General features: G+C 43.4%; 1 protein-coding gene across 1 annotated transcript in view; it reads right to left on the bottom strand.

Annotated features, from left to right (window-relative positions):
* The window catches only part of LOC138675535 (A disintegrin and metalloproteinase with thrombospondin motifs 2-like), a 705,150-nt gene that overhangs the window by 122,952 nt on the left and 557,778 nt on the right, over positions 1–24,420 (bottom strand). The window contains exons 15-16 of the mRNA XM_069763862.1: positions 13,008–13,088; positions 1,356–1,522 (exon numbers count right to left, since the gene is read on the bottom strand). Coding sequence (XP_069619963.1) covers positions 1,356–1,522; positions 13,008–13,088 — 248 coding nt within the window. The remainder of the gene's footprint in view (positions 1–1,355; positions 1,523–13,007; positions 13,089–24,420) is intronic.

Genomic DNA, 24,420 nt, shown 5'->3' with positions numbered 1-24,420 from the left:
GGCAGAGATGATTACCTGTCTAACTAGGCCTCAGTACAAATGCACTACCAGGGTGCAGTGGACCCAAGTAAAATGGCAACTGCACAGGTGCAATAATACCAAATGAGACAGCCAGCCTAATCAGGTATTGGTCGTGTGGCACACCAGTGCAAAAAACTATAATCTGTATGTGGCAATGTTCACACAAGGAATGCAGAGCATCTGGTTCTCAGCCTATTAATGATGCCCTATGGCGGGTGCTGGTGCTAACTATGATGCATCCTGTGTGAACAGAGGCCACAGTTTACAGAACCTTTTGGGCCCAACTGCACCGCGAAAAAAATATATAACATGCACAAAAACATATCAATCTATGTAAGGTATTGGTTGATATTTTGGCCATAATACGTAAGCTGGCAACACACGTCAAGGGTCCTCACACTTGCCAGTCCTACTCTAACATAAAAACCACAAAAAGAGGAAAAAATCCTCCAATATTCAAGAAAAAACAAAAACAGGCAGAGATGCTTACCTGTCTAACTAGGCCTCAATGGACCCAAGTAAAATGGCAACTGCACAGGTGCAATAATACCAAATGAGAGAGCCAGCCTTCAATCAGGGAGCATATATGTATGAAGAATGTCGGGGAAGGGATTAAAAACAAGCAACATGCCAAGAATCAGATGCATATTTATACTCTATGGATTGGATTGTTAGGAGCCCATAACATTGCACAGTACTTTGTACATGATCATACTGTGTAACAGCCTATTAATCCATGATAGATATGATAACCCATGATACAGAATGCAGTTTAGAGTGTACATTAGAAAAAATGCATGTGCATAGGATTTAATTAACCAAATGGAGATCAATAGATTGCTTCTCTGTCATTTGTGAGGCTGGTAAACAAAAGTGTGCACTGTACACAGGCAACTGTCAGAACAGCATGATATAGAGGCAGAGATGCTAATCCCAGTGATGTATCGCTTACTGGACTGGTTGCTGCAGTTTTGATCAAATCAGTTTTCTCTTCAGCAGATGTATCAGTTGCCTGAATGCTGAGCTCTGTATAACTCCACCCACACCACTGATTGACAGTATGCTGTGTACACTGCGCATGTGCACAGAAAATGTGCCAATCAATGGTGAGCTATACAGAGCTCATTAACAGCAGGTTCACTAGTTCTCTAATGATAATCTCCTGCTGATAAAATGGATTTCATCAATACTAGAGCAAGCAGCACAGTAACTGGCACATTGCTGGAATCCGGGTCTTTGCCCCTATATTATGCTGCTGTCAGATTAGATGACAAGTTCCACATAACATAAATGTGTGCATGCTACTAAGAAAAAAAGAACATTTAAGGACTTACAAGGATTACAACTGGATTCCTCAAAGGTCCCATAGTCTGGATTGTTTCTCTGTTTTCATCATTCCGATATTCCCATTCAATGCCCATTTTCACAAATACTTTTGAGTCCTGCAGACTCTCATTTTCATCATTTAAAATGAACTTTCCAGTTGCCTGATTTCGGATTGCTAGACATAGAAAGTAAATAGAAAATTAGTACTAAGCCTGTTGTGGTACTCTACCAAATACAGCGCGCACATCTTACACACCATTGTGTTCTGTGTTTCTGGGTATTATCCAATGTGACAATATTAATCCTAAGATACAAAGAAACCAGACATTTCCTGAACAAAGTATTAACAGAGCTACATCAAATCTTTCTCCAAGGTTATCGAATCGGTCTCACTACAACACAATGGGAAACATCTTCTTTTCCAATTCGTAGTAAAGAGGGTATCTCATCTATTTCTATGTGATATGCCAGCCTTTAGGGGTTGGAAAACCCTATAGTTGCTTGATCTTCAACAACCTACACTACTTGCACAGTCAATTTGTCTGAAAGTTACATAGACATGCGAGTCTCTGGGAAACTGTAAAATATTTGTATTGTTTAAGCCTAATTTCAGATGGTCTTTTTTTTTTAATCGTACCGAAAAGAAACCCCCCAAAAACTGACCTATTTCCATCAGTCCATTCGACCAAAATTTTCAAGTGAGTTTGGTGGTTTGTCAGTTTTTATAATCAGTGTTTGTACAATTTTTCTTATATGTCTTAAAAAAAATATGACAAGCTTCTCCTACCTATTAAACAAAAAAAAAAATGGATAGTACATGGATGAAAAACTGATGGGACCTGTGTCCTATTCTTGGTTTTCACGGACCTATAGACTAAAGGTACCGTTACACTAAACGATTTACCAACGATCACGACCAGCGATACATCCTGGTCGTGATCGTTGGTAAGTCGTTGTGTGGTCGCTGGGGAGCTGTCACACAGACAGCTCTCCAGCGACCAACGATGCCTTAGTCCCCGGGTAACCAGGGTAAACATCGGGTTACTAAGCGCAGGGCCGTGCTTAGTAACCCGATGTTTACCCTGGTTACCAGCGTAAATGTAAAAAAAACCAAAACACAGTACATACTTACATTCCGGTGTCTGTCACGTCCCCCGCCGTCACCTTCCTGCACTGACTGTCAGCGCCAGCCGGCCGTAAAGCAAAGCACAGTGGTGACGTCATGACGCAGTCAGTGCGGGAAGCTGACAGCGGGGGACGTGACAGACACCGGAATGTGAGTATGTAGTGTTTTTTTTTTTTACATTTACAATGGTAACCAGGGTAAACATCGGGTTACTAAGCGCGGCCCTGTGCTTAGTAACCAGATGTTTACCCTGGTTACAAGTGAAGACATCGCTGGATCGGCGTCACACACACCGATTCAGCGATGTCAGCGGGTGATCCAGCGACGAAATAAAGTTCTGGCCTTCTAGCTCCGACCAGCGATGTCACAGCAGGATCCAGATCGCTGCTGCGTGTCAAACACAACGAGATCGCTATCCAGGACGCTGCAACGTCACGGATCGCTATCGTTATCGTTCAAAAGTTGCTCAGTGTGAAGGTACCTTTACATTGGGGAGTGTGATCAGAGAAATGTCTCCATTTATTTTTAAAATAGACTTAGTCTAGAAAAATCCCCCCCAACATGGAAAGCCCTTCTGAATTATAAAGAGACTGTCCTGTCAATAAAAACAATTGGATAAAGCCCGAAGGCTAATTCAGATGTCCATTTTTAACGCACGTGATCTATCCATGTTTAGTACTATTGCTAGTCTACAGTGGGTACATGTTCTATGTGGCTCTTCCTTGAGTGGCTGGCAAAAAAAAGACTTGTCTGCTTTCGATCAGTCATGGATCAAACTCAAATAGTCATGGATCAAACTCACAAGTTACAGGCACGAAGATTCAAAAAAAATGGTTATCTAAGACACATTGGAAAAGTAGCAGCATAAAAAAATCCTGTCCTTCAGTCAAAATAACTGCTTGCAGACACAAAATAAAACCACCTTACCATCAACATCTACTTTTGACATAAATTTCATAACTACCAGAATATCCTTTAGGGCTCACTCTCATCTGCATTTATAAAATCGTTCTGATGTTGGTCCTGAAAAGTTGGTTGAGTGTCATGCAAGTACAATGTGATTTTTCTCACCTAGCATCCATAAGACATCCGTATGACATGTGTAAGTAATGAAATGCGATTTAAACATCAGCTTTACATACATGAATTCTCTGTGATTTCAAGCTAGTTTACTAACTAATAAAACAATCTTAGATATAGATTTAGATAGATGCCCCTGAGATATATAATCAGTGCAGTGCGTGTGTAACTTAGTGTACATGTATTAAGCTAATAATTCTATAAATTAAATAAAATAATGGAGTCGGGTCCCCCTACTTTTTCATAACCAGCTGAGAGAAAGCCGACAGCTGTGTGCTGATGTTTATAGCCTGGGAAGAGGGTAATAAACATGTCACGTCCCAGACTATTAATATTAGCTCACTGCTGTCTACTTAGCCTTTACTGGTCATTAAAACTTTCAGTCAACTTAATCAAAGATCAAACTATAAGAACAAAATATTAACATATAGCATCTCAAAACTATGCACCATTAAACACAGTGAGGACTGTTAACATTATTCTATTCATCCTACAGATCAGGTGGATTCCACCTGTCCCAATTCAGAATACTGTGGAAGCGTGAAAGGTACTGGATCTACGAGTCATAGATATTAGTCCCTAATGGACTAAATAAAATCATGGAGGCAATAACACATTAAAAGTCCAAAAGCTATGACTTTCTCATGTGATTCCCAGTCTGTTTAAATCAGAATTTGATAATTTCAAGACACTTCAAAATGAATTTTATGGAATTAGTTATGAATGTCCTGCGGTGGAGGTCACTATACAAAAACTTGAGGATGTTTGGAGGGAGGTTCTCCAAACAAGTCAGGAACAAAGTTGTTGAGAAGTACAAGTGAGGGTTGAATTTAAAAAAAATATGCCAATCTCTGATGATCCCCTGGAGCACCTTCAAATCCATTACCATCAAAATGAAAGAACATGGTACCAAAACAAACTTGCCCACAAAAACTCTCAGCCGAGGCAAGGAGGGCATTAATTAGGGAGGCAGCACAAAGATCAAAGGAGCTGTAGAGTTTCCAAGCAGAGACTGGAGTATCTATCCACACGACCACAATAAGCCATACACTCCATAGAGGTGGCCTTTATGGAAGAGAGCGCAGAAAAAAAGCCTTTACTTACACACAAAAATTTTAAGGCTCATTTTGAGTTTGCCAAAAGACATGTAGGAGACCCCCCAAATGGATGGAGGAAGGTGCTGTAGTCTGATGAGACGAAAACTGAACATTTTGGCCACCAAAGTAAATGCTATATCTGGCGCCAAACCAACACAGCTCATCACTCCAAGAACACCATCCACAATGAAAAAAGAAAAATGGTGGTGGCAGCATCATGCTCTAAGGATGTTTTTTTCGCTGCACGGACATGGAATATGGTTCGAGGTGAGGTGAAGATTAATGGTGCGAAACACAGGGATATTCTTGAGCAAGGATAAGCCTGTTTCAGTCTGTCAGTAATTTGAGACGGGGACGGAGGTTCACCTTCCAACATGAAAATGACCCAAAGCATTCAAATGATTTACAGGGAAATTTGCAAATGTTTTGGAGTGGTCTGGTCAAAACAAAGACCTTAATCCAAGTGTGAGTCTGTAGTCAGATTTGAAGATTGCTGTTCAAAAATTGGAAAAACCGAAATTCAATATTACTATAGGTCAAAGAGAATCAATGTACAACCAAATAACCTATAATCGTCAGTTAACTATATAAAACAATACTTTATTTACTTTTTAAACACAACCACAAGCATAACACAACATACAACCATGCTCTCTGGATATACCCTATCAAGGGGACCCTTAATACCTACTACCTATCAGCGGAGGTTGGCACCCTAGACACAATCGAGATTGGCGCCCCCACTCAATGGCGGCTCGCCCTAAATCTCCTGTTACTGCCCTACAAATGTGTCACATTTGGGCTCACAGATATACAACAGGAAGTAATTGAGTAGACAGATATCAGTAGCCAATACTGCCCAGCCACGTACTATATTGCCCAGCCACGTACTATATTGCCCAGCCACGTACTATATTGCCCAGTCACGTAGTATATTGCCCAGCCATGTACTATATTGCCCAGCCACGTACTATATTGCCCAGCCACGTACTATATTGCCCAGCCACGTACTATATTGCCCAGCCACGTACTATATTGCCCAGCCACGTACTATATTGCCTAGCCACGTACTATATTGCCCAGCCACGTAGTATATTGCCCAGCCACATAGTATATTGCCCAGCCACGTAGTATATTGCCCAGTCACGTAGTATATTGCCCAGCCACGTAGTATATTGCCCAGTCACGTAGTATATTGCCCAGTCACGTAGTATATTGCCCAGTCACGTAGTATATCTCCCAGCCACGTAGAATATCTCCCAGCCACGTAGAATATTGCCCAGCCACGTAGTATATTGCCCAGCCACGTAGTATATTGCCCAGTCACGTAGTATATTGCCCAGCCACGTACTATATTGCCCAGTCACGTAGTATATTGCCCAGCCATGTACTATATTGCCCAGCCACGTACTATATTGCCCAGCCACGTACTATATTGCCCAGCCACGTACTATATTGCCCAGCCACGTACTATATTGCCCAGCCACGTAGTATATTGCCCAGCCACGTAATATATTGCCCAGTCACGTAGTATATTGCCCAGTCACGTAGTATATTGCCCAGACACGTAGAATATCTCCCAGCCACGTAGAATATTGCCCAGCCACGTAGTATATTGCCCAGCCACGTAGTATATTGCCCAGTCACGTAGTATATTGCCCAGTCACGTAGTATATTGCCCAGCCACGTACTATATTGCCCAGTCACGTAGTATATTGCCCAGCCACGTACTATATTGCCCAGCCACGTACTATATTGCCCAGCCACGTACTATATTGCCCAGCCACGTACTATATTGCCCAGCCACGTACTATATTGCCCAGCCACATAGTATATTGCCCAGCCACGTAGTATATTGCCCAGCCACGTAGTATATTGCCCAGTCATGTAGTATATTGCCCAGTCACGTAGTATATTGCCCAGTCACGTAGTATATTGCCCAGACACGTAGAATATCTCCCAGCCACGTAGAATATTGCCCAGCCACGTAGTATATTGCCCAGCCACGTAGTATATTGCCCAGTCACGTAGTATATTGCCCAGTCACGTAGTATACAGCAAAGAGCCATGTAGTATATTGCCCAGCTACATAGTATATTGCCCAGCCACGTAGTATATTGCCCAGCCATGTAGTATATTGCACAGAGACGTAGTATATTGCAGAGCGACGTAGTATACAACACAGAGTCACGTAGTATATTGCCCAGTCACGTAGTATACAGCACAGACACGTAGTATATTGCCCAGCCTGGTAGTATATTGCCAAGTCACGTATGTAACAGGTTAAAAAATAAAAATGAAACATACTCACCATCCGAAGAGCCCGTTGTAGTTCCGGTGCTTGTGTGTGGTGTCCGGTCCCAGGATTGGTATGAGCGCAGGACCTTCCATGATGTCGCGGTCACATGACCGTGATGTCGCGGTCACATGACCGTGACATCACGGAAGGTCCTTCTCCCATAGCATCTTTGGAAGCGGAACCTGCCGCTTGCAGTGCCGAGGAGAGGACGCGACGGCGGAAGGTGAGAATAAGTTTTTTTTTTTTATTATTATTATTTTTATCATTATATTGTTTTACTATTGATGCTGCATGCGCAGCATCAATAGTAAAAAGTTGGGGACACACAGGGTTAATAGCGGCGGTAACGGAGTGCATTACCCGCGGCATAACGCGGTCTGTTACCGACGGCATTAACCCTGTGACACTGACTGCGGGGAGTAAGGAGCGGCCATTTTCTTCCGGACTGTGCCCGTCGCTGATTGGTCACGGCAGCCATGACAGGCAGCTGCCGAGACCAATCAGCAAATGAATAACCGTGACAGAAGGACAGACAGACAGACGGAAGTGACCCTTAGACAATTATATAGTAGATTATGGCTACGTTATTGCTTTTCTTTATTTCACATGGATTATGGTGCCATTTTTACTGCGTATGCACTATTGATTATATTAATATCTGTTATGACAGGTGATTCAGAACCACAATGGACCTTGAAGTTCAGAGCACACAAAGTGACCTGACAATTACCAAAAACATAGGACGAGCTCTGAGACGTGGGAACTCTGCTGACCGCAATCCCTAATCCTATCCAACCACACTAAAGGTAGCCGTGGAGCGCTCCTGACCAGTCCTATGCGCCTCGAGCACAGCCTGAGAAACTAGCTAGCCCTAAGAAAGAAAAATAAGCCTACCTTGCCTCAGAGAAATACCCCAAAGGAAAAGGCAGCTCCCCACATATAATGGCTGTGAGTTGAGATGAAAATACAAACGCAGAGATGAAATAGATTTAGCAAAGTGAGGCCCAACTTACTGAACAGACCGAAGATAGGAAAGATAGCTTTGCGGTCAACACAAAACCCTACAAACAACCACGCAGAGGGGGCAAAAAGACCCTCCACACCGACTAACGGTACGGAGGTGCTCCCTCTGCGTCCCAGAGCTTCCAGCAAGCAAGAAAAACCAATATAGCAAGCTGGACAGAAAAAATAGCAAACAAAAATAACACAAGCAAAACTTAGCTTATGCAGGATAGACAGGCCACAGGAACGATCCAGGAGGAAGCAAGACCAATACTAGAACATTGACTGGAGGCCAGGATCAAAGCACTAGGTGGAGTTAAATAGAGCAGCACCTAACGACTTAACCTCATCACCTGAGGAAGGAAACTCAGAAGCCGCAGTACCACTCTCATCCACCAAAGGAAGCTCATAGACAGAACCAGCCGAAGTACCACTCACGACCACAGGAGGGAGCTTGGCCACAGAATTCACAACAAATATCCAAACTGAAAACACCTTTTCATAGTTCAGGGTATTAAGTCAAGTCTGTACATTCTCCAATTCTTTCACTGATTAGCTATAAATGAACATATCTCAAAAGTACAGTATAAACCTCCCAAGCATTTTCAGTATTAGACATGCCTACTAGTGATGAGCAAATATACTCGTTGCTCGGGTTTTCCTGAGCATGCTCGGGTGATCTCCGAGTATTTGCTAGTGTTCGGAGATTAAGTTTTCATCGCCTCAGCTGAATGATTTACAGCTACTAGCCAGGCTGAGTACATGTGGGGGTTGCCTGGTTGCTAGGGAATCCCCACATGTAATCAAGCAGGCTAATAGCTGTAAATCATTCAGCTGCGGGCGATGAAAACTTAATCTCCAAACACTAACAAATACTCTGAGATCACCCAAGTGTGCTCAGGAAAACCGAGCAACAAGTATATTCGCTCATCACTAATTCCTTCCAATCTATCTGAAAGACACTGTGCTTTACTTTAATCTCCTGTAAAACACTGAAAATAGGATTCAAATAGTATTATTTGCTAACTGGAAACATTCTTGTGATGATGCTTACTAGGAATGCCAGAATCTATATAAATTTGATTTTGCAGGGTGCACACATTTTACAAAAAAAAAAAAAAAGATTTGTGGCAAATTGACAGAGAATTGAAGCTACTGCAATTGTCCTGGAAAAATGTATAAAACACTCTGAGCTCTCCTAAGACTATATACAACTCTCTTCAACCTCTTTAACACAAATACAACCTTAGTAATGTCAAAGTGACCTCATCATAGAAACAGATAGTAAACCGGTAGTAACATGGAGCATATTTAATAAACATAACACTGACAGACTTTTCATGATTTTTGTTAATTAAAAATGTTGCAAAAATGACTGTGCTTAATAGTTTATGATTAGGTAGACAATTCTGTGCCATACAATAATTCAAACTGATGGTGTCACTGTTAGAACTAACATCATCCTGCTGCAACTACGATAGTGCTATGGATTTTTATTGGTACATTTCCGGAGCCATTTTTTTTAAAGACACCATGTCTGGGAATTCGCATACACATTGCCTTTAATAAAATGGACCCGGCATATCCATCAACATATGATAAATAGAGAATATTAAATGTATATAATGCATATTATACTTAAGTAATAGCACAGATATACATAAAAGAGTGTTAGAGATAAGGTGTAAATTGTGAATTGCAAAGTGCAGTGTAAATTAGTATAGCTGGGGATTTATATAATAAAAATCCCTCTAGTCCAAGGGTCCCCAACCTGTAGCTCGGGAGCCACATGTGGCTCGCGGTCCCAGGAATTGTGGCTCGTGACTGTCTGCCAGCTTGGTGCATTAGCTCCATGTCTAGCAAACTGGTATGAAGAGAACATCTCAAAATGGTGAATTTTGTGAGTTGCCCTGCACAGAAGAGCAGATCTGGATGCACATATACTGGTCTTAGGGGTTTAGAGATGTTTTAGGTATGGTATGCTGGAGGATGATACTACCTATTAGAGGAGGTTCTTAAAGCTGGATGCAACAGTGTGCTGGGAGTCATTGATGGGATAATACTGAATTGGGGCATTGTGGGAACCTCTGGATCTCAGTGTACTGCTTTGGAGTGATTTCTGTGGAAAAGCTTCGGTTGTCATATCCGTAATGGTGGCTTTGGTTGACACAACTTTAAGGAAGACAGAAGCAGAATGTTGCTCGTGACCACCTCTCAGAAGCTGAATGTGGCTCGCGACCCTCTCTCAGTGCGAAATGTGGCTCTCAAGGTCAAAAAGGTTGGGGACCACTGCTCTAGTCTATTGATGCAAGTGTTGCTACTTCCATGCATATGACCCAGAAGAGCATGCTTCTAAGTGTGCTCTGACTTACCAAGCAATAGCTTCTTCGGGGGTGGGGGTTCTATTAATACCTACAGGAGCTGGGGCGCGTTTACAGTGGCCGCTCTGTATTCTCAGAACAAGTACTGAACAGGCACCGCCCCCAACACCATGATTGAAACAAAATTCTGGCGGGGAGAATAAATTTAATTTACTCCCCGCAGCATTCGTCTGCATGCAGGCTAATAGTGTTATTTCTGGTGACAGGTTCCCCTTTAAAATAGCACAAAAATGTACCAATATAAATGCTCGCCACCCCGATGTAGAACAGGTTCAATAGCTAGTCCTGGTATATGCTTCCCCAGCCTGGTCCCCATCCTATTATATGCTCCCCCATCCAGGTCCCCATCCTATTATATGCTACCCCATCCTGGTCACCAACCTATTATATGCTCCCCTATCCAGGTCCCCCACCCTGGTATATGCTCCCCAATCCTAATGTATGCTCCCCCATCCTTGTACATGTTCCCCCAGCCTGGTATATGCTCCTCCATCCTGGTATATGCTCCTCAATCCTGGTGTATGCGTCACCACCCTTTTACATGTTCCTCAATACTTGTACATGTTCTACCAGCCTGGTATATGCTCCCCTATCCTGGTATATGCGTTTCCATCCTGGTTCCCTATCCTGGTATATGCTCCTCCATCCTATTATATGGTCCCCATCCTGGTTCCCCCTCTATATATATAATTGACTAAGGGGTACTTCCGTCTGTTTGTCTGTCTGTAACGGAAATCCCGTGTCTGATTGGTCGGGAATTCGCCCTTCCCTACTCCCCTCCAGTCAGTGCCCCCTCCATACTCCCCAGAAAGTGCCCCCATAGCGATTTAACGCGGTGTAATGCAGTCTGTTAATGCTGCTATTAACCCTCTGTGACCAACTTTTTACTATTTATGCTGCCTATACAGCATCAATAATAAAAAGATCTAATGTTAAAAATAATTAAAAAAAAAGAAAATCATTATATTCTCAACTTCCAGCACCTTGCCCGATCCTAGCGACGCTCCGGTCCCAAGAATGCATTGCGGCAATGACCAGAGATGACGTAGAGGTCTCGTGAGACCGCTTACATCATCACGTGTTATTGCCGCAATGCATTCTTGGGACCGGAACGTTGCAAGGAGCATCGCTAAACACCAGGGCTAGATCCGGGAGCCGCCGGAAGGTGAGTATATGACTATTTTTTTTATTTTAATTCTTTTTTTAACAGGGATATGGTGCACACATTGCTGTATACTACATGGGCTGTGTTATATACTGCATGGGCTGTGTTATATACTACGTGGGCTGTGTTATATACTGCATGGGCTGTGTTATATACTGTGTGACCTGTGTTATATACTACGTGGCTGTGCAATATACTACGTGGCTGTGTTTTATACTGCGTGACCTGTGTTATATACTATGTTGCTGTGCTATATACTACGTGGCTGTGCTATATACTACATGGGCTGTTTTATATACTACGTGGGCTGTGTTACATACTACGAGGCTGTGCTATATACTACTTGGCTGTGTTATATACTTCGTGGATGTGCTATATACTACGTGGCTATGCAATATACTACATGGCTGGGCAATATACTATGTGGCTGTTCTATATATTATGTGGCTGGGCAATATACTACGTGGCTGTGTTAAATACTATGTTGCCTGTGTTATATACTATGTGGCCTGTGTTATATACTACGTGGGCTGTGTAATATACTGCGTGGGCTGTGCTACATACTACTATACATATTCTAGAATACCCGATGCGTTAGAATCGGGCCACCATCTAGTCCTATTATATGCTCCCTCTTTCTGGTATATGCTACCCAATCCTGGTCCCCCATCCTGGTATATCCTGACCCATCCTAGTATATGCTCCCCCATTCTGGTGTCCCATCCTATTATATGCTCTCCCCATCCTGGTCCCTATCCTATTATATGTTCCTCTCTCCTTGTACATGTTCCCCCATCCTTGTACATATTCCACCAGCCTGGTATATGCTCCCGAATCATGGTCTTCCATTCTGGTTTATGCTTCTCCATCCTGGTTCCCTATCCTGGTATATGCTCCCCCCATCCTGGAATATGCTCCCCATCCTTGTACATGTTCCACCAGCCTGGTATATGCTCCTCCATCTTGGTCTTCCATTCTGGTATATGCTGCCCTATCCGGGTCCCCTATCCTGGTATATGCTCCTGCATCCTGGGCCCCCATCCTATTATATGCTCCCCATCCTGCCTGTCCTGCTGTTGTTCCAGGGCGCTGAACAGGGCTGGAGTTACAAAGGCTTAAAATCTACAATAATTCTTCATCCTCATTTGCACATCAATTAAAACGCTGATGTCTCAGTAAAGGAGGAATGGACGACTGTCCACGTAAATGTTTTGCTGGACTTGTCTCTAAAAAAGCTACATATACAGTTTGGGATGAAATCTTGCTGACAGATTTCATAGAGGCTGATAGCCCCTCTTGATTGGCCGTGCTATACTATGTGATAGTTGCAAGGCATTATGGGGCATGTTAGTGTTGCACAATAAGCAGATGTGTATTCCTATGACTTATTGATTGGCAGACCCCTTTCTCCCATGGGTGGCCATAGACATGGCGATACTTTGCCTACAGGTAGCTCTGTCTCTTCATATAAGATTTTAGAATACAGCGTTTTCTGTACTTTGCTATTTACCAAGATAGTGGGTGGATGATTCGGTTTCTTGAATTAGTAAATGCCGTGCGCCAGCTGGAATTTCAAATATCCTAATGTAACCTGTAACAAAACAAAATCAATATTAAACTAGTACAAAGGCATCGTAATCAGACCTGCAAAGTGAGGGCAAATAAGAAGGTGCATACCAAAAATATTGGCAATTTAATATCATTATTAAGAACAGACAAATAACATAGAATCTGTTATAGTGCCAAAATGGATGAGCTAGGGATCCTCAATTAAGTCTGAAAATTAGTTTTAATGAGTATTAATTTTATGAACAATTATGTTAAAAAAAGGAAAAAAAAAAACTTTTTAGGGTACACTCTCTGGGAGAGTGGGGGTTGCAAATCTGCAGTTGTTCTAAAGATACTGATACTGATTTTTAACCCTGTGGGACCCATTTCCATTTTTTCCTCCCCTTCTTCCCAGAGCCGTAATTCTTATTTTTGTGTCCACATAGACATACACACGTGGTCAAAATTGTTGGTACCCCTCATTTAATGACAGAATAACCCAAAATTGTCACAGAAATAACTTGAATCTGACAAAAGTAATAAACAAAAGATCTATGAAAATGAACAAACAAAAGTCAGACATTGCTTTTCAACCATGCTTCCACAGAATTAAAAAAAAATAAAACTCATTAAATAGGCCTGGACAGAAATGATGGTACCCCTGAAAATAATGTGACAAAAGGGACATGTTAAATCAGGATATGTCCACTATCTAGCACAGTGTTCCCCAACTCCGGTCCTCAAGAGCCACCAACAGGTCAGGTTTTCAGGATTTCCTTAGTATTGCACAGGTGATAATTGCATCACCTGCACAGGCAAGCATTCAATCACCTGTGCAATGCTAAGGAAATCCTGAAAACATGACCTGTTGGTCGCTCTTGAGGATGGGAGTTGGGGAACACTGATCTAGCATCACAGGTGTCTACAGGCCCAGTGAGTGGACCTGTATATAGGGCTAAAGATACTCACAGTGCTGTTTGCTGACATGGTGTGTATCACCTGTTTTTCACTAGGGGGACTTGTCAGGGAGTCACAAAAACACTGAACTTTAGGAAGGCAAAGTTTGACCAGCTTAGAGATGCCCTTAATCTGGTAGACTGGGACAATATCCTCAGAAATGAGAATACAGATAATAAATGGGAAATGTTTAAGAACATCCTAAATAGGCACTGTAAGCGGTTTATACCTTGTGGGAATAAAAGGACAAGAAATAGGAAAAACCCAATGTGGCTAAACAAAGAAGTAAGACAGGCAATTAACAGTAAAAAGAAAGCATTTGCACTACTAAAGCAGGATGGCACCATTGAAGCTCTAAAAAACTATAGGGAGAAAAATACTTTATCTAAAAAACTAATTAAAGCTGCCAAAAAGGAAACAGAGAAGCACATTGCTAAGGAGAGTAAAACTAATCCCAAACTGTTCTTCAACTATATCAATAGTAAAAGAATAAAAACTGAAAATGCAGGCCCCTTAAAAAATAGTGAGGAAAGAATGGTTGTAGATGACGAGGAAAAAGCTAACATATTAAACACCTTCTTCTCCACGGTATTCACGGTGGAAAATGAAATGCTAGGTGAAATCCCAAGAAACAATGAAAACCCTATATTAGGGGTCACAAATCTAACCCAAGAAGAGGTGCGAAACCGGCTAAATAAGATTAAAATAGATAAATCTCCGGGTCTGGATGGCATACACCCACGAGTACTAAGAGAACTAAGTAATGTAATAGATAAACCATTATTTCTTATTTTTAGGGACTCTATAGCGACGGGGTCTGTTCCGCAGGACTGGCGCATAGCAAATGTGGTGCCAATATTCAAAAAGGGCTCTAAAAGTGAACCTGGAAATTATAGGCCAGTAAGTCTAACCTCTATTGTTGGTAAAATATTTGAAGGGTTTCTGAGGGATGTTATTCTGGATTCTCAATGAGAATAACTGTTTAACTCGATATCAGCATGGGTTTATGAGAAATCGCTCCTGTCAAACCAATCTAATCAGTTTTTATGAAGAGGTAAGCTATAGGCTGGACCACGGTGAGTCATTGGACGTGGTATATCTCGATTTTTCCAAAGCGTTTGATACCGTGCCGCACAAGAGGTTGGTACACAAAATGAGAATGCTTGGTCTGGGGGAAAATGTGTGTAAATGGGTTAGTAACTGGCTTAGTGATAGAAAGCAGAGGGTGGTTATAAATGGTATAGTCTCTAACTGAGTCGCTGTGACCAGTGGGGTACCGCAGGGGTCGGTATTGGGACCTGTTCTCTTCAACATATTCATTAATGATCTGGTAGAAGGTTTACACAGTAAAATATCGATATTTGCAGATAATACAAAACTATGTAAAGCAGTTAATACAAGAGAAGATAGTATTCTGCTACAGATGGATCTGGATAAGTTGGAAACTTGGGCTGAAAGGTGGCAGATGAGGTTTAACAATGATAAATGTAAGGTTATACACATGGGAAGAAGGAATCAATATCACCATTACACACTGAACGGGAAACCACTGGGTAAATCTGACAAGGAGAAGGACTTGGGGATCCTGGTTAATGATAAACTTACCTGGAGCAGCCAGTTCCAGGCAGCAGCTGCCAAGGCAAACAGGATTATGGGGTGCATTAAGAGAGGTCTGGATACACATGATGAGAGCATTATACTGCCTCTGTACAAATCCCTAGTTAGACCGCACATGGAGTACTGTGTCCAGTTTTGGGCACCGGTGCTCAGGAAGGATATAATGGAACTAGAGAGAGTACAAAGGAGGGCAACAAAATTAATAAAGGGGATGGGAGAACTACAATACCCAGATAGATTAGCAAAATTAGGATTATTTAGTCTAGAAAAAAGATGACTGAGGGGCAATCTAATAACCATGTATAAGTATATAAGGGGACAATACAAATATCTCGCTGAGGATCTGTTTATACCAAGGAAGGTGACGGGCACAAGAGGGCATTCTTTGCGTCTGGAGGAGAGAAGGTTTTTCCACCAACATAGAAGAGGATTCTTTACTGTTAGGGCGGTAAGAATCTGGAATTGCTTGCCTGAGGAGGTGGTGATGGCGAACTCAGTCGAGGGGTTCAAGAGAGGCCTGGATGTCTTCCTGGAGCAGAACAATATTGTATCATACAATTATTAGGTTCTGTAGAAGGACGTAGATCTGAGGATTTATTATGATGGAATATAGGCTGAACTGGATGGGCAAATGTCTTTTTTCGGCCTTACTAACTATGTTACTATGTTACCATGTTACACTCAACATGCACCAGAGGAAGCAAAGGAAAGAGTTGTCTCAGATTAGAAAGAAAATTATAGACAAACATGTTAAAGGCAAAAGTTATGAGACCATCTCCAAGCAGCTTGATGTTCCTGTGACTACAGTTGCACATATTATTCAGAAATTTAAGATCCATGGGACTGTAGCCAACCTCCTTAGATGTGGCTGCAGGAGGAAAATTGATGACAAATCAAAGAGACAGATAATACGAAAGGTAAGAAAAGAGCCCAGAAACAACGTCTAAACAGATTAAAGGTGAACTTCTCGCTCAAGGAACATCAGTGTCAGATCGCACCATCCGTCGTTGTATGAGCCAAAGTGGACTTCATAAGAGATGACCAAGGAGGACACCATTGTTGAAAAAAAATCATAAAAAGCCAGATGAATTTGTCAAACGACATGTTGACAAGCCACACACCTTCCGGGAGACTATCCTATGGATAGATGAGACAAAAATGGAACTTTTTGGCAAGGCACATCAGCTCTATGTTCACAGATGGAAAAATGAAGCATATCAAGAAAAAACATTGTCCCTACTGTGAAACATGGAGGAGGCTTTGATATGTTCTGGAGCTTTTTTGCTGCATCTGGCACAGGGTGTCTAGAATCTGTGCAGGGTACAATGTAATCTCAAGACTATCAAGGGATTCTAGAGAGAAATGTGCAGTCCAGTGTCAGAAAGCTTGGTCTCAGTTGCAGGTCATGGGTCTTGCAACAGGATAATACATTTCAAAAACCTGACCTGCACATCCAAACATAGACTGAGTGTGAACAGGTGCTGAACCCAGAGTCGCCAACTCGTATATAGTTAAATAAATAGGGCAGCACACTGCAGCGCCAAAACATGCAAACTTGAAAAAACGAAACTTGAACAGGATAATGACCCAAAATACACAGCTAAAAACACCCAAACATGGCTAAGAGGAAAACATTAAACTATTCTGAAGTGGCCTTCTATGAGCCCTGATCTAAATCCTATTGGGGTCTAAGGGTTATTGTTTCCCCTTATGGAGAGTGACATACCATCTCTGGCTTGTCAAGGTGAGCATCTTTGGAAAGAGCTGAAACATGCCATCTGGAAAAGGCAACCTTCAAACACGAGACAACTGGAGCAGTTTTCTCTTGATCTCTTGAGGAGTGGGCCAAAATACCTGTTGAGAGGTGCAGAACTTTCATTGACAGTTACAGGAATTGTTTTACTGCGGTGAGTACTGTATGCCTCAAAAGGTTGTGCAACAAAATATTAAGTTAAGGGTACCATCATTTCTGTCCAGGCCGATTTCATGAGTTTAATTTTATTTTTTTTAAATTCTGCATACGAATGGTTGAAAAGCAATGTCTGACTTTTATTTGTTGATTCTCATAGATTTTTTATTTATTAATACTTTTGTCAGATTCAAGTTATTTCTGTGACCATTGTGGGTTTTTCTGTCATTAAACGAGGGGTACCAACAATTTTGACCACGTGCGTATGAGGCTTGTTTTTTGTGGGATGAATCCTTTTGTATGACAAAATGTCCACATACTGTACTGGAAATGGGAAACAAATTCCAAGTTGGGAGAAATTGTGAAAAAAATATAATTCTAAAATAGTTTTTTAGGAATTGTTTTAATGGTGTACATTTTGTGGTAAAAAAAAATGTATCATTTTGGGATAGATGTGACTTCTTGATCGCTTGTTACAGAAACAAAAAAAAGTAATTTTGGCATTCTTGAATTTTTTTGGTTTACGGTTGTTAACCAATTGGGTTAATTATTTTTGTATTTTGATAGATTGTACTTTTCTGAAAGCACTGATACCAAGTATGTGTATTTTTTATTCATTTTTATTTTTAATAGGGAATAGAGGGGTGATTTGAACTCATGCTTTTCTGTTTTTTCATCCATTTTAAAAAATTTTTTTTCTTTTTCCTGTTTTTGTTAGCCCCCTTTGGGTACTTGAAGCTGTGATTGTCTGATCGCCAGTGCTATATGCAGCGATGCCACAGCATCACTCTATATAGCAGCAATCAGTCTACTTTGAAGCTCGGCCACAGACTCGGTTTCAGAGGAGCTCTGTAATGACAAGCACGGAGGTCTTCACCAGATCCACTGCTGGCATAGCAACTTTTCGGCAACCTACGATTACTTCACTGGCGTTTCAATGAGTGCATGGAATAACGGCCCTATACAAATCCTGTTAAATGCCGCTGTCAAAGATTATGAAGTTATTACTGACGTTATTATGGCAGTGCTTGTGCATTTCATGGAGTCAAAGTACAGTTGCACAGACCCTTATTACTTTATTTAGATTGTCGTTTTTAGAGAATAAGCCCTGACTAGTCTCAAATCTCCTATCAATATGAGAAGGAACATGAACAGTTAAAGAGAACCTGTCAGCTCCTCCATGCCCCCAGAAATACCAGTAGTTGCATCTGCATATGTAGGCACACTGGCTAACAGAGCCTCTCTCTTTGAAGCCGGGACACGTACACCTAACTTCAGGGGATCAATGATGAGCAGAGAATAAGCCGCGCACATGTGCAAGGTATGTATAGTGCTTGCAATTTTGCCGATGCTTGTCAGTTATGCTATCACACCCACAGGGGCGTGATCACAGCTTAGTGGGCCGACTAGTCTGGGGACACTAATGCCCCATCGAATAGTCATAGCCCTCATTTACATATCATAAACCGACCTTAAAAATACTTCATAATCTCAGACATTTAACAGGAGCCGGCATAGAGCAGTCATTCATATACTCATTAAAAAGCCAGCAAAGTAATCGCAGGTTGCCGATGGGTTGCTATGTCAGCAGTGAATCTGGTGAAGACCCCCGTGCTTGTCATTACGGAGCTCCTCTATAACCCAGCCTGTGGCTGAGCTTCAAAGGACACTGTGATTTCTGCTATATACAGCGATCAGCAGGAGATTATCACTTGAAGCTAATTGGCCTGCTGTTAACTAGTCAAATCATATCCTCATCATTGATTGGCAGCTTTTTGCCTATGCACAGAGTAAAGATAATGAGGATTTGCGTGTTAGGTGTCAAACTCCTGACGCTGCACAGGGGGAATATTGAACCATCTCCGCTGCGGTCTCCCATTCTCCTCTAGCCGCAGTGGGGCCTGCTCAGCAGAGACGTTGGTCCCAGCTTCTGGCTCCAGCTGATACTGTGCGGCTGGTTACTGCTGTCATTCCAGGCTTAGCCATTGTAACCAGTACTGATCAGCGGCGGGCAGGCGTCCCTGGGACTAAGTCCAGCTTTTCATCTTCTGAGCATGCCCAAGGGACTAACTCTCATTGGAGGTCGGGGGTCACATGCTCAGGCCCTGTAGCAACTCCTATTGGACCACTAGGAAGGTCCTGGAGAGCTTCCGCTATAAAAGGTTTGCGTGGCCGCACGGCCATGCGCTAGTATAAACTTATTAATGTGTGTGCATGGATGTATGCCTGTCGATGGATGAAAGCTCCGAATCATTCCCATCCCTAGTGTTGTTGACTGTTCGCGAATGGTGGACGCTATCTAGCGCCTGACAGTGCTATTCCGCACAGCTAGCACACGTTACAGCGTCTGATAGCAGTGACTGCCAGTACAGCGCCGTGCGCTAATAGAGAGCTTTCCTGGCCCAAGTCTGGGTGGTTAGTGGGGTGTGCCAGAGCGGCACTGCACGCACTCTTGTGCATTTAATTATTATTTCTGTTAATCTCTGACACTCCTGTACCGGTGTCGAGCGCGAGAGGTCTAGAGGAACTCTTTCCCTGAGTCTTGGGACAGAGTTCTGTGACTCCTTGCTTGTGCTCTTTGTGCGGTACCGCGGCCCTGTGACGCAACAGGGTTAGCTTCCTTCATACCGGATCAAGCTAACCCATGTGTGTATCCACATTATACCGCCATATAGTCCGTCATTACTCAGCAGCAGGTTTCATCTCTGCACGGTGGACCACGGGCTGCGAACACACCTTATAGCATCCTTCTAATTATTTAGTGCGTTCCGCTAGCCCTAACATTATACTAGCGCCAGGGTTTGGCTAGTAATGGCGGACAAACAGCGACTGCAGCGGTACATCCAGCAGCTGGAGGGTAGGTTGGCGGCTCTCGAGCGCACAACCTTGGCTGTGAATGTTACCGCAGTAGCTGTTCAGGCTGCTAGCGTGGCTACAGCTAGTTTGTCCACTGCCACCCCTGTTACGACCATATCCCGCCTCCCACTGCCAGATAAGTACTCTGGCGATAGCAAGTCATGCAGGGGATTCGTGAACCAGTGTGCGATACATCTTGAGCTTCTGGCTGCATGTTTCCCCTCAGAGCGGGCCAAAGTGGGATTCATAATATCTCTGTTGTCAGACAGGGCGTTGGAGTGGGCTACACCGCTGTGGGAGCGTGACGATCATGTGGTGCAGAGTGCTCTGCGGTTCCTGAGCAGTCTGAAACAGGTCTTTTTGGGACCTCAAGTCACCAATGATATGGCGCTCTAACTGCTGGCACTGACAAAGGGCTCATCCTTCGTCAGCCATTTTTCTGTCCACTTCCAGACTTTAGCATCTGAGCTGGAGTGGCCGGATAAAGCCCTCATCCCTGTATTTTGGAGGGGGCTGGCTGACCATGTGAAGGACACTTTGACCACTAGGGAGATTCCCGCCACATTGGAGGATCTAATAGCTGTATCAACTCGCAACGACCTTTGTTTTAACGAGCGAAGGTTGGAGCGAGCCAAGTGTAGGCAGAGGTTTCGGCTGACTCCCACCTTCGCCATACCTCTGGAATCTCCGGTCCAGGCGTTTGAGTCACATGAGGCCATGGAGGTTTCACAAGCGGGATCAAAGTCCCGGATGCTTGCCAAGCCGGTGACTGAACGAGTGGTGAATGGGTCGACTCTGCCCTCACAAATAACCACCAGACCATCCCATTTACTTTATCCATGTCTCCATCCCATCAGGAGATTATCTCCCTTCTAGTCATTCCCGAGGGAATTGATGAGGTTCTGTTAGGGATACCATGGCTATGCTATCACTCTCCTCATATAGAATGGTCCACTGGGAGAATTCTGGGATGGAGCGAATCTTGTGAGGGTAAATGTCTGAGGGAGTGCGTTCAGGTTTCTACTACTGAAGTACTTGCAGATCTTTCCTCTCTCCTCAAGCACTATTGGCCCTATGTGGACGTGTTCTCCAAGAAGGCTGAGGAAACCCACTGCCCCTATGACTGTACTATTGACCTCTTGCCTGGTGCAGAGCCTCTAGGGGGTCGAGTCTATCCCCTATCTCTCCTGGAGACGGAGGCGATGACCCAATACATTCAGGAGAATCTGGCAAGAGGATTCATTAGGAAGCCAGTGCCACCCGCAGGGGTGGGGTTTTTATTCGTGCAGATGAAGAACGGATAACTACGTCCATGCATAGATTACAGGGGTCTTAACGCAATCACCATTAAGAACAAATACCCTCTGCCTCTGATATCTGAGCTATTCGATAGGTTGCGGGGAGCGAGGCTATTTACTAAGTTTGATCTGTGGGGTGTTTACAACCTGATTCGCATCCGTGAGGGGGACGAATGGAAAATGGCATTTAACACCAGGGACGGGCACTATGAATACCTGTTGATGCCCTTCGGACTCTGTAATGCTCCTGCCGTTTTCCAAGACTTTGTGAATGATATTTTCTGGGATATGCTCACCAACTCGGTCATAGTCTATCTGGATGATATTCTCATCTACTCTCCAGATACAGACTCCCACTGGAGAGATGTTTGCAAAGTCTTCGACCTCCAACGGGCAAACTACCTCTATGCCAAGTTGGAGAAGTGTGTGTTTGAGCAGCAGTCCTTGCCTTTCCTGGGCTATATTATCTCCGCTCAGGGATTGGCTATGGATCCTGCCAAGCTACAGGCTGTGATAGACTGGCAGGAACCCCATTCTCTCAAAGCAGTGAGGCGCTTTATGGGTTAATTAACCTATCGCCAGTTCTGTTGTGAATTCTGTTGTCGAACTCCCTCCTGTGGTCGTGAATGGTACTTCAGCGAGTTCTGTCCATGGATTCCCTCTGGTGGCTGTGAGTGGAGCTGCTGCTTCTGAGGTTCCTTCCACAGGTGACGTGGTTTATCCTCTGGTTGGCTGCTCTATTTAACTCCACTCAGATCGTTACTCCATGCCAGCTGTCAATGTTCCTGCATTGGTTCAGTTCACTCTTGGATCTTTCTGGTGACCTGTCTTCTCCAGCAGAAGCTAAGTTCCTGATAGTTATTATTTGTTCATTGTTTCCTTGTCCAGCTGGTTATCATGATTTTGTCTTGCTAGCTGGAAGCTCTGGGATGCAGAGTGGCATCTCTGCACCGTTAGTCGGTGCGGAGGTCTTTTTGCACACTCTGCGTGGTCTTTTGTAGTTTTTTTTGTGCTGACCGCAAAGATACCTTTCCTATCCTCTGTCTGTTTAGTAAGTCTGGCCTCCCTTTGCTGAAACCTATTTCATTTCTGCATTTGTGACTTTCATCTTTACTCACAGTCAATATATGTGGGGGGCTGCCTTTTCCTTTGGGGAATTTCTCTGAGGCAAGGTAGGCTTTATTTTCTACCTCTAGGGCTAGCTAGTTCTTAGGCTGTGAAGAGGCGTCTAGGGAGTGTGAGGAACGCTCCACGGCTATTTCTAGTTGTTGTGATAGGATTAGGGCCTGCGGTCAGCAGAGCTCCCACATCCCAGAGCTTGTTCTGTGTGAGTTTAACTATCAGGTCGTGCCGGATGCTCCTAACCACCAGGTCCATAACAGTACAGCTGGCCCAAAGTATTAATGCATCTCAATAGAGGGATAAGAGAAGTTTTGAGACCATTTTTTTTTCTTTGCACTGTGTTTTGTCTTTCTTTTCCCCTAAACCTTTGGGTGGTTCAGGACACAGGTGTAGATATGGACATTCAATGTCTGTCCTCTTGTGTGGATCATCTCACTGCAAGGGTACAAAACATTCAAGATTTTGTGGTTCAGAATCCTATGTTAGAGCCTAGAATTCCTATTCCTGATTTATTTTCTGGGGATAGATCTAAGTTTCTGAATTTCAAAAATAACTGTAAACTGTTTCTAGCTTTGAAAGCCCGCTCCTCTGGTGACCCCGTTCAACAAGTAAAAATCATTATTTCTTTGCTGCGTGGTGACCCTCAAGACTGGGCATTTTCCCTTGTGCCAGGAGATCCTGCATTGCGTGATGTTGATGCATTTTTTTCTGGTGCTTGGATTGCTTTATGATGAACCAAATTCAGTGGATCAGGCAGAGAAAATCTTGCTGGCTTTGTGTCAGGGTCAGGATGAAGCGGAGGTGTACTGTCAGAAGTTTAGAAAGTGGTCTGTGCTTACTTAGTGGAATGAGTGTGCCCTGGCGGCAATTTTCAGAAAGGGTCTTTCTGAAGCCCTTAAGGATGTCATGGTGGGATTTCCCATGCCTGCTGGTCTGAATGAGTCTATGTCTTGGCCATTCAGATCGATCGGCGCTTGCGTGAGCGCAAAGCTATGCACCATCTGGCGGTATTCTCTGAGCATAGGCCTGAGCCTATGCAGTGTGATAGGACTTTGACCAGAGCTGAACGGCAAGAACACCGACGTCGGAATGGGCTGTGTTTTTACTGTGGTGAATCCACTCCTGCTATCTCCGATTGTCCTAAGCGCACTAAGCGGTTTGCTAGGTCTGCCAACATTGGTACGGTACAGTCTAAATTTCTTTTGTCAGTTACTCTGATTTGCTCTCTGTCATCCTATTCTGTAATGGCATTTGTGGATTCAGGCGCTGCCCTGAATTTGATGGACTTGGAGTTTGCCAGGCGCTGTGGTTTTTTCTTGGAGCCCTTGCAGTATCCTATTCCATTGAGAGGAATTGATGCTACGCCTTTGGCCAAGAATAAGCCTCAGTACTGGACTCAATTGACCATGTGCATGGCTCCTGCCCATCAGGAGGATATTCGCTTTTTGGTGCTGCATAATCTGCATGATGTGGTCGTTTTGGGGTTCCCATGGCTACAGGTCCATAATCCAGTATTGGATTGGAAATCTATGTCTGTGTCCAGCTGGGGTTGTCAAGGGGTACATGGTGATGTTCCATTGCTGTCAATTTCGCCTTCCACTCCTTCTGAAGTCCCT

Source organism: Ranitomeya imitator, chromosome 4 (genome assembly GCF_032444005.1).
Source record: "Ranitomeya imitator isolate aRanImi1 chromosome 4, aRanImi1.pri, whole genome shotgun sequence".
Lineage (NCBI taxonomy): Eukaryota > Metazoa > Chordata > Amphibia > Anura > Dendrobatidae > Ranitomeya > Ranitomeya imitator.
The sequence above is the reverse complement of the archived record's forward strand: the minus strand, read 5'-3'. Positions and strand labels throughout refer to the sequence as shown.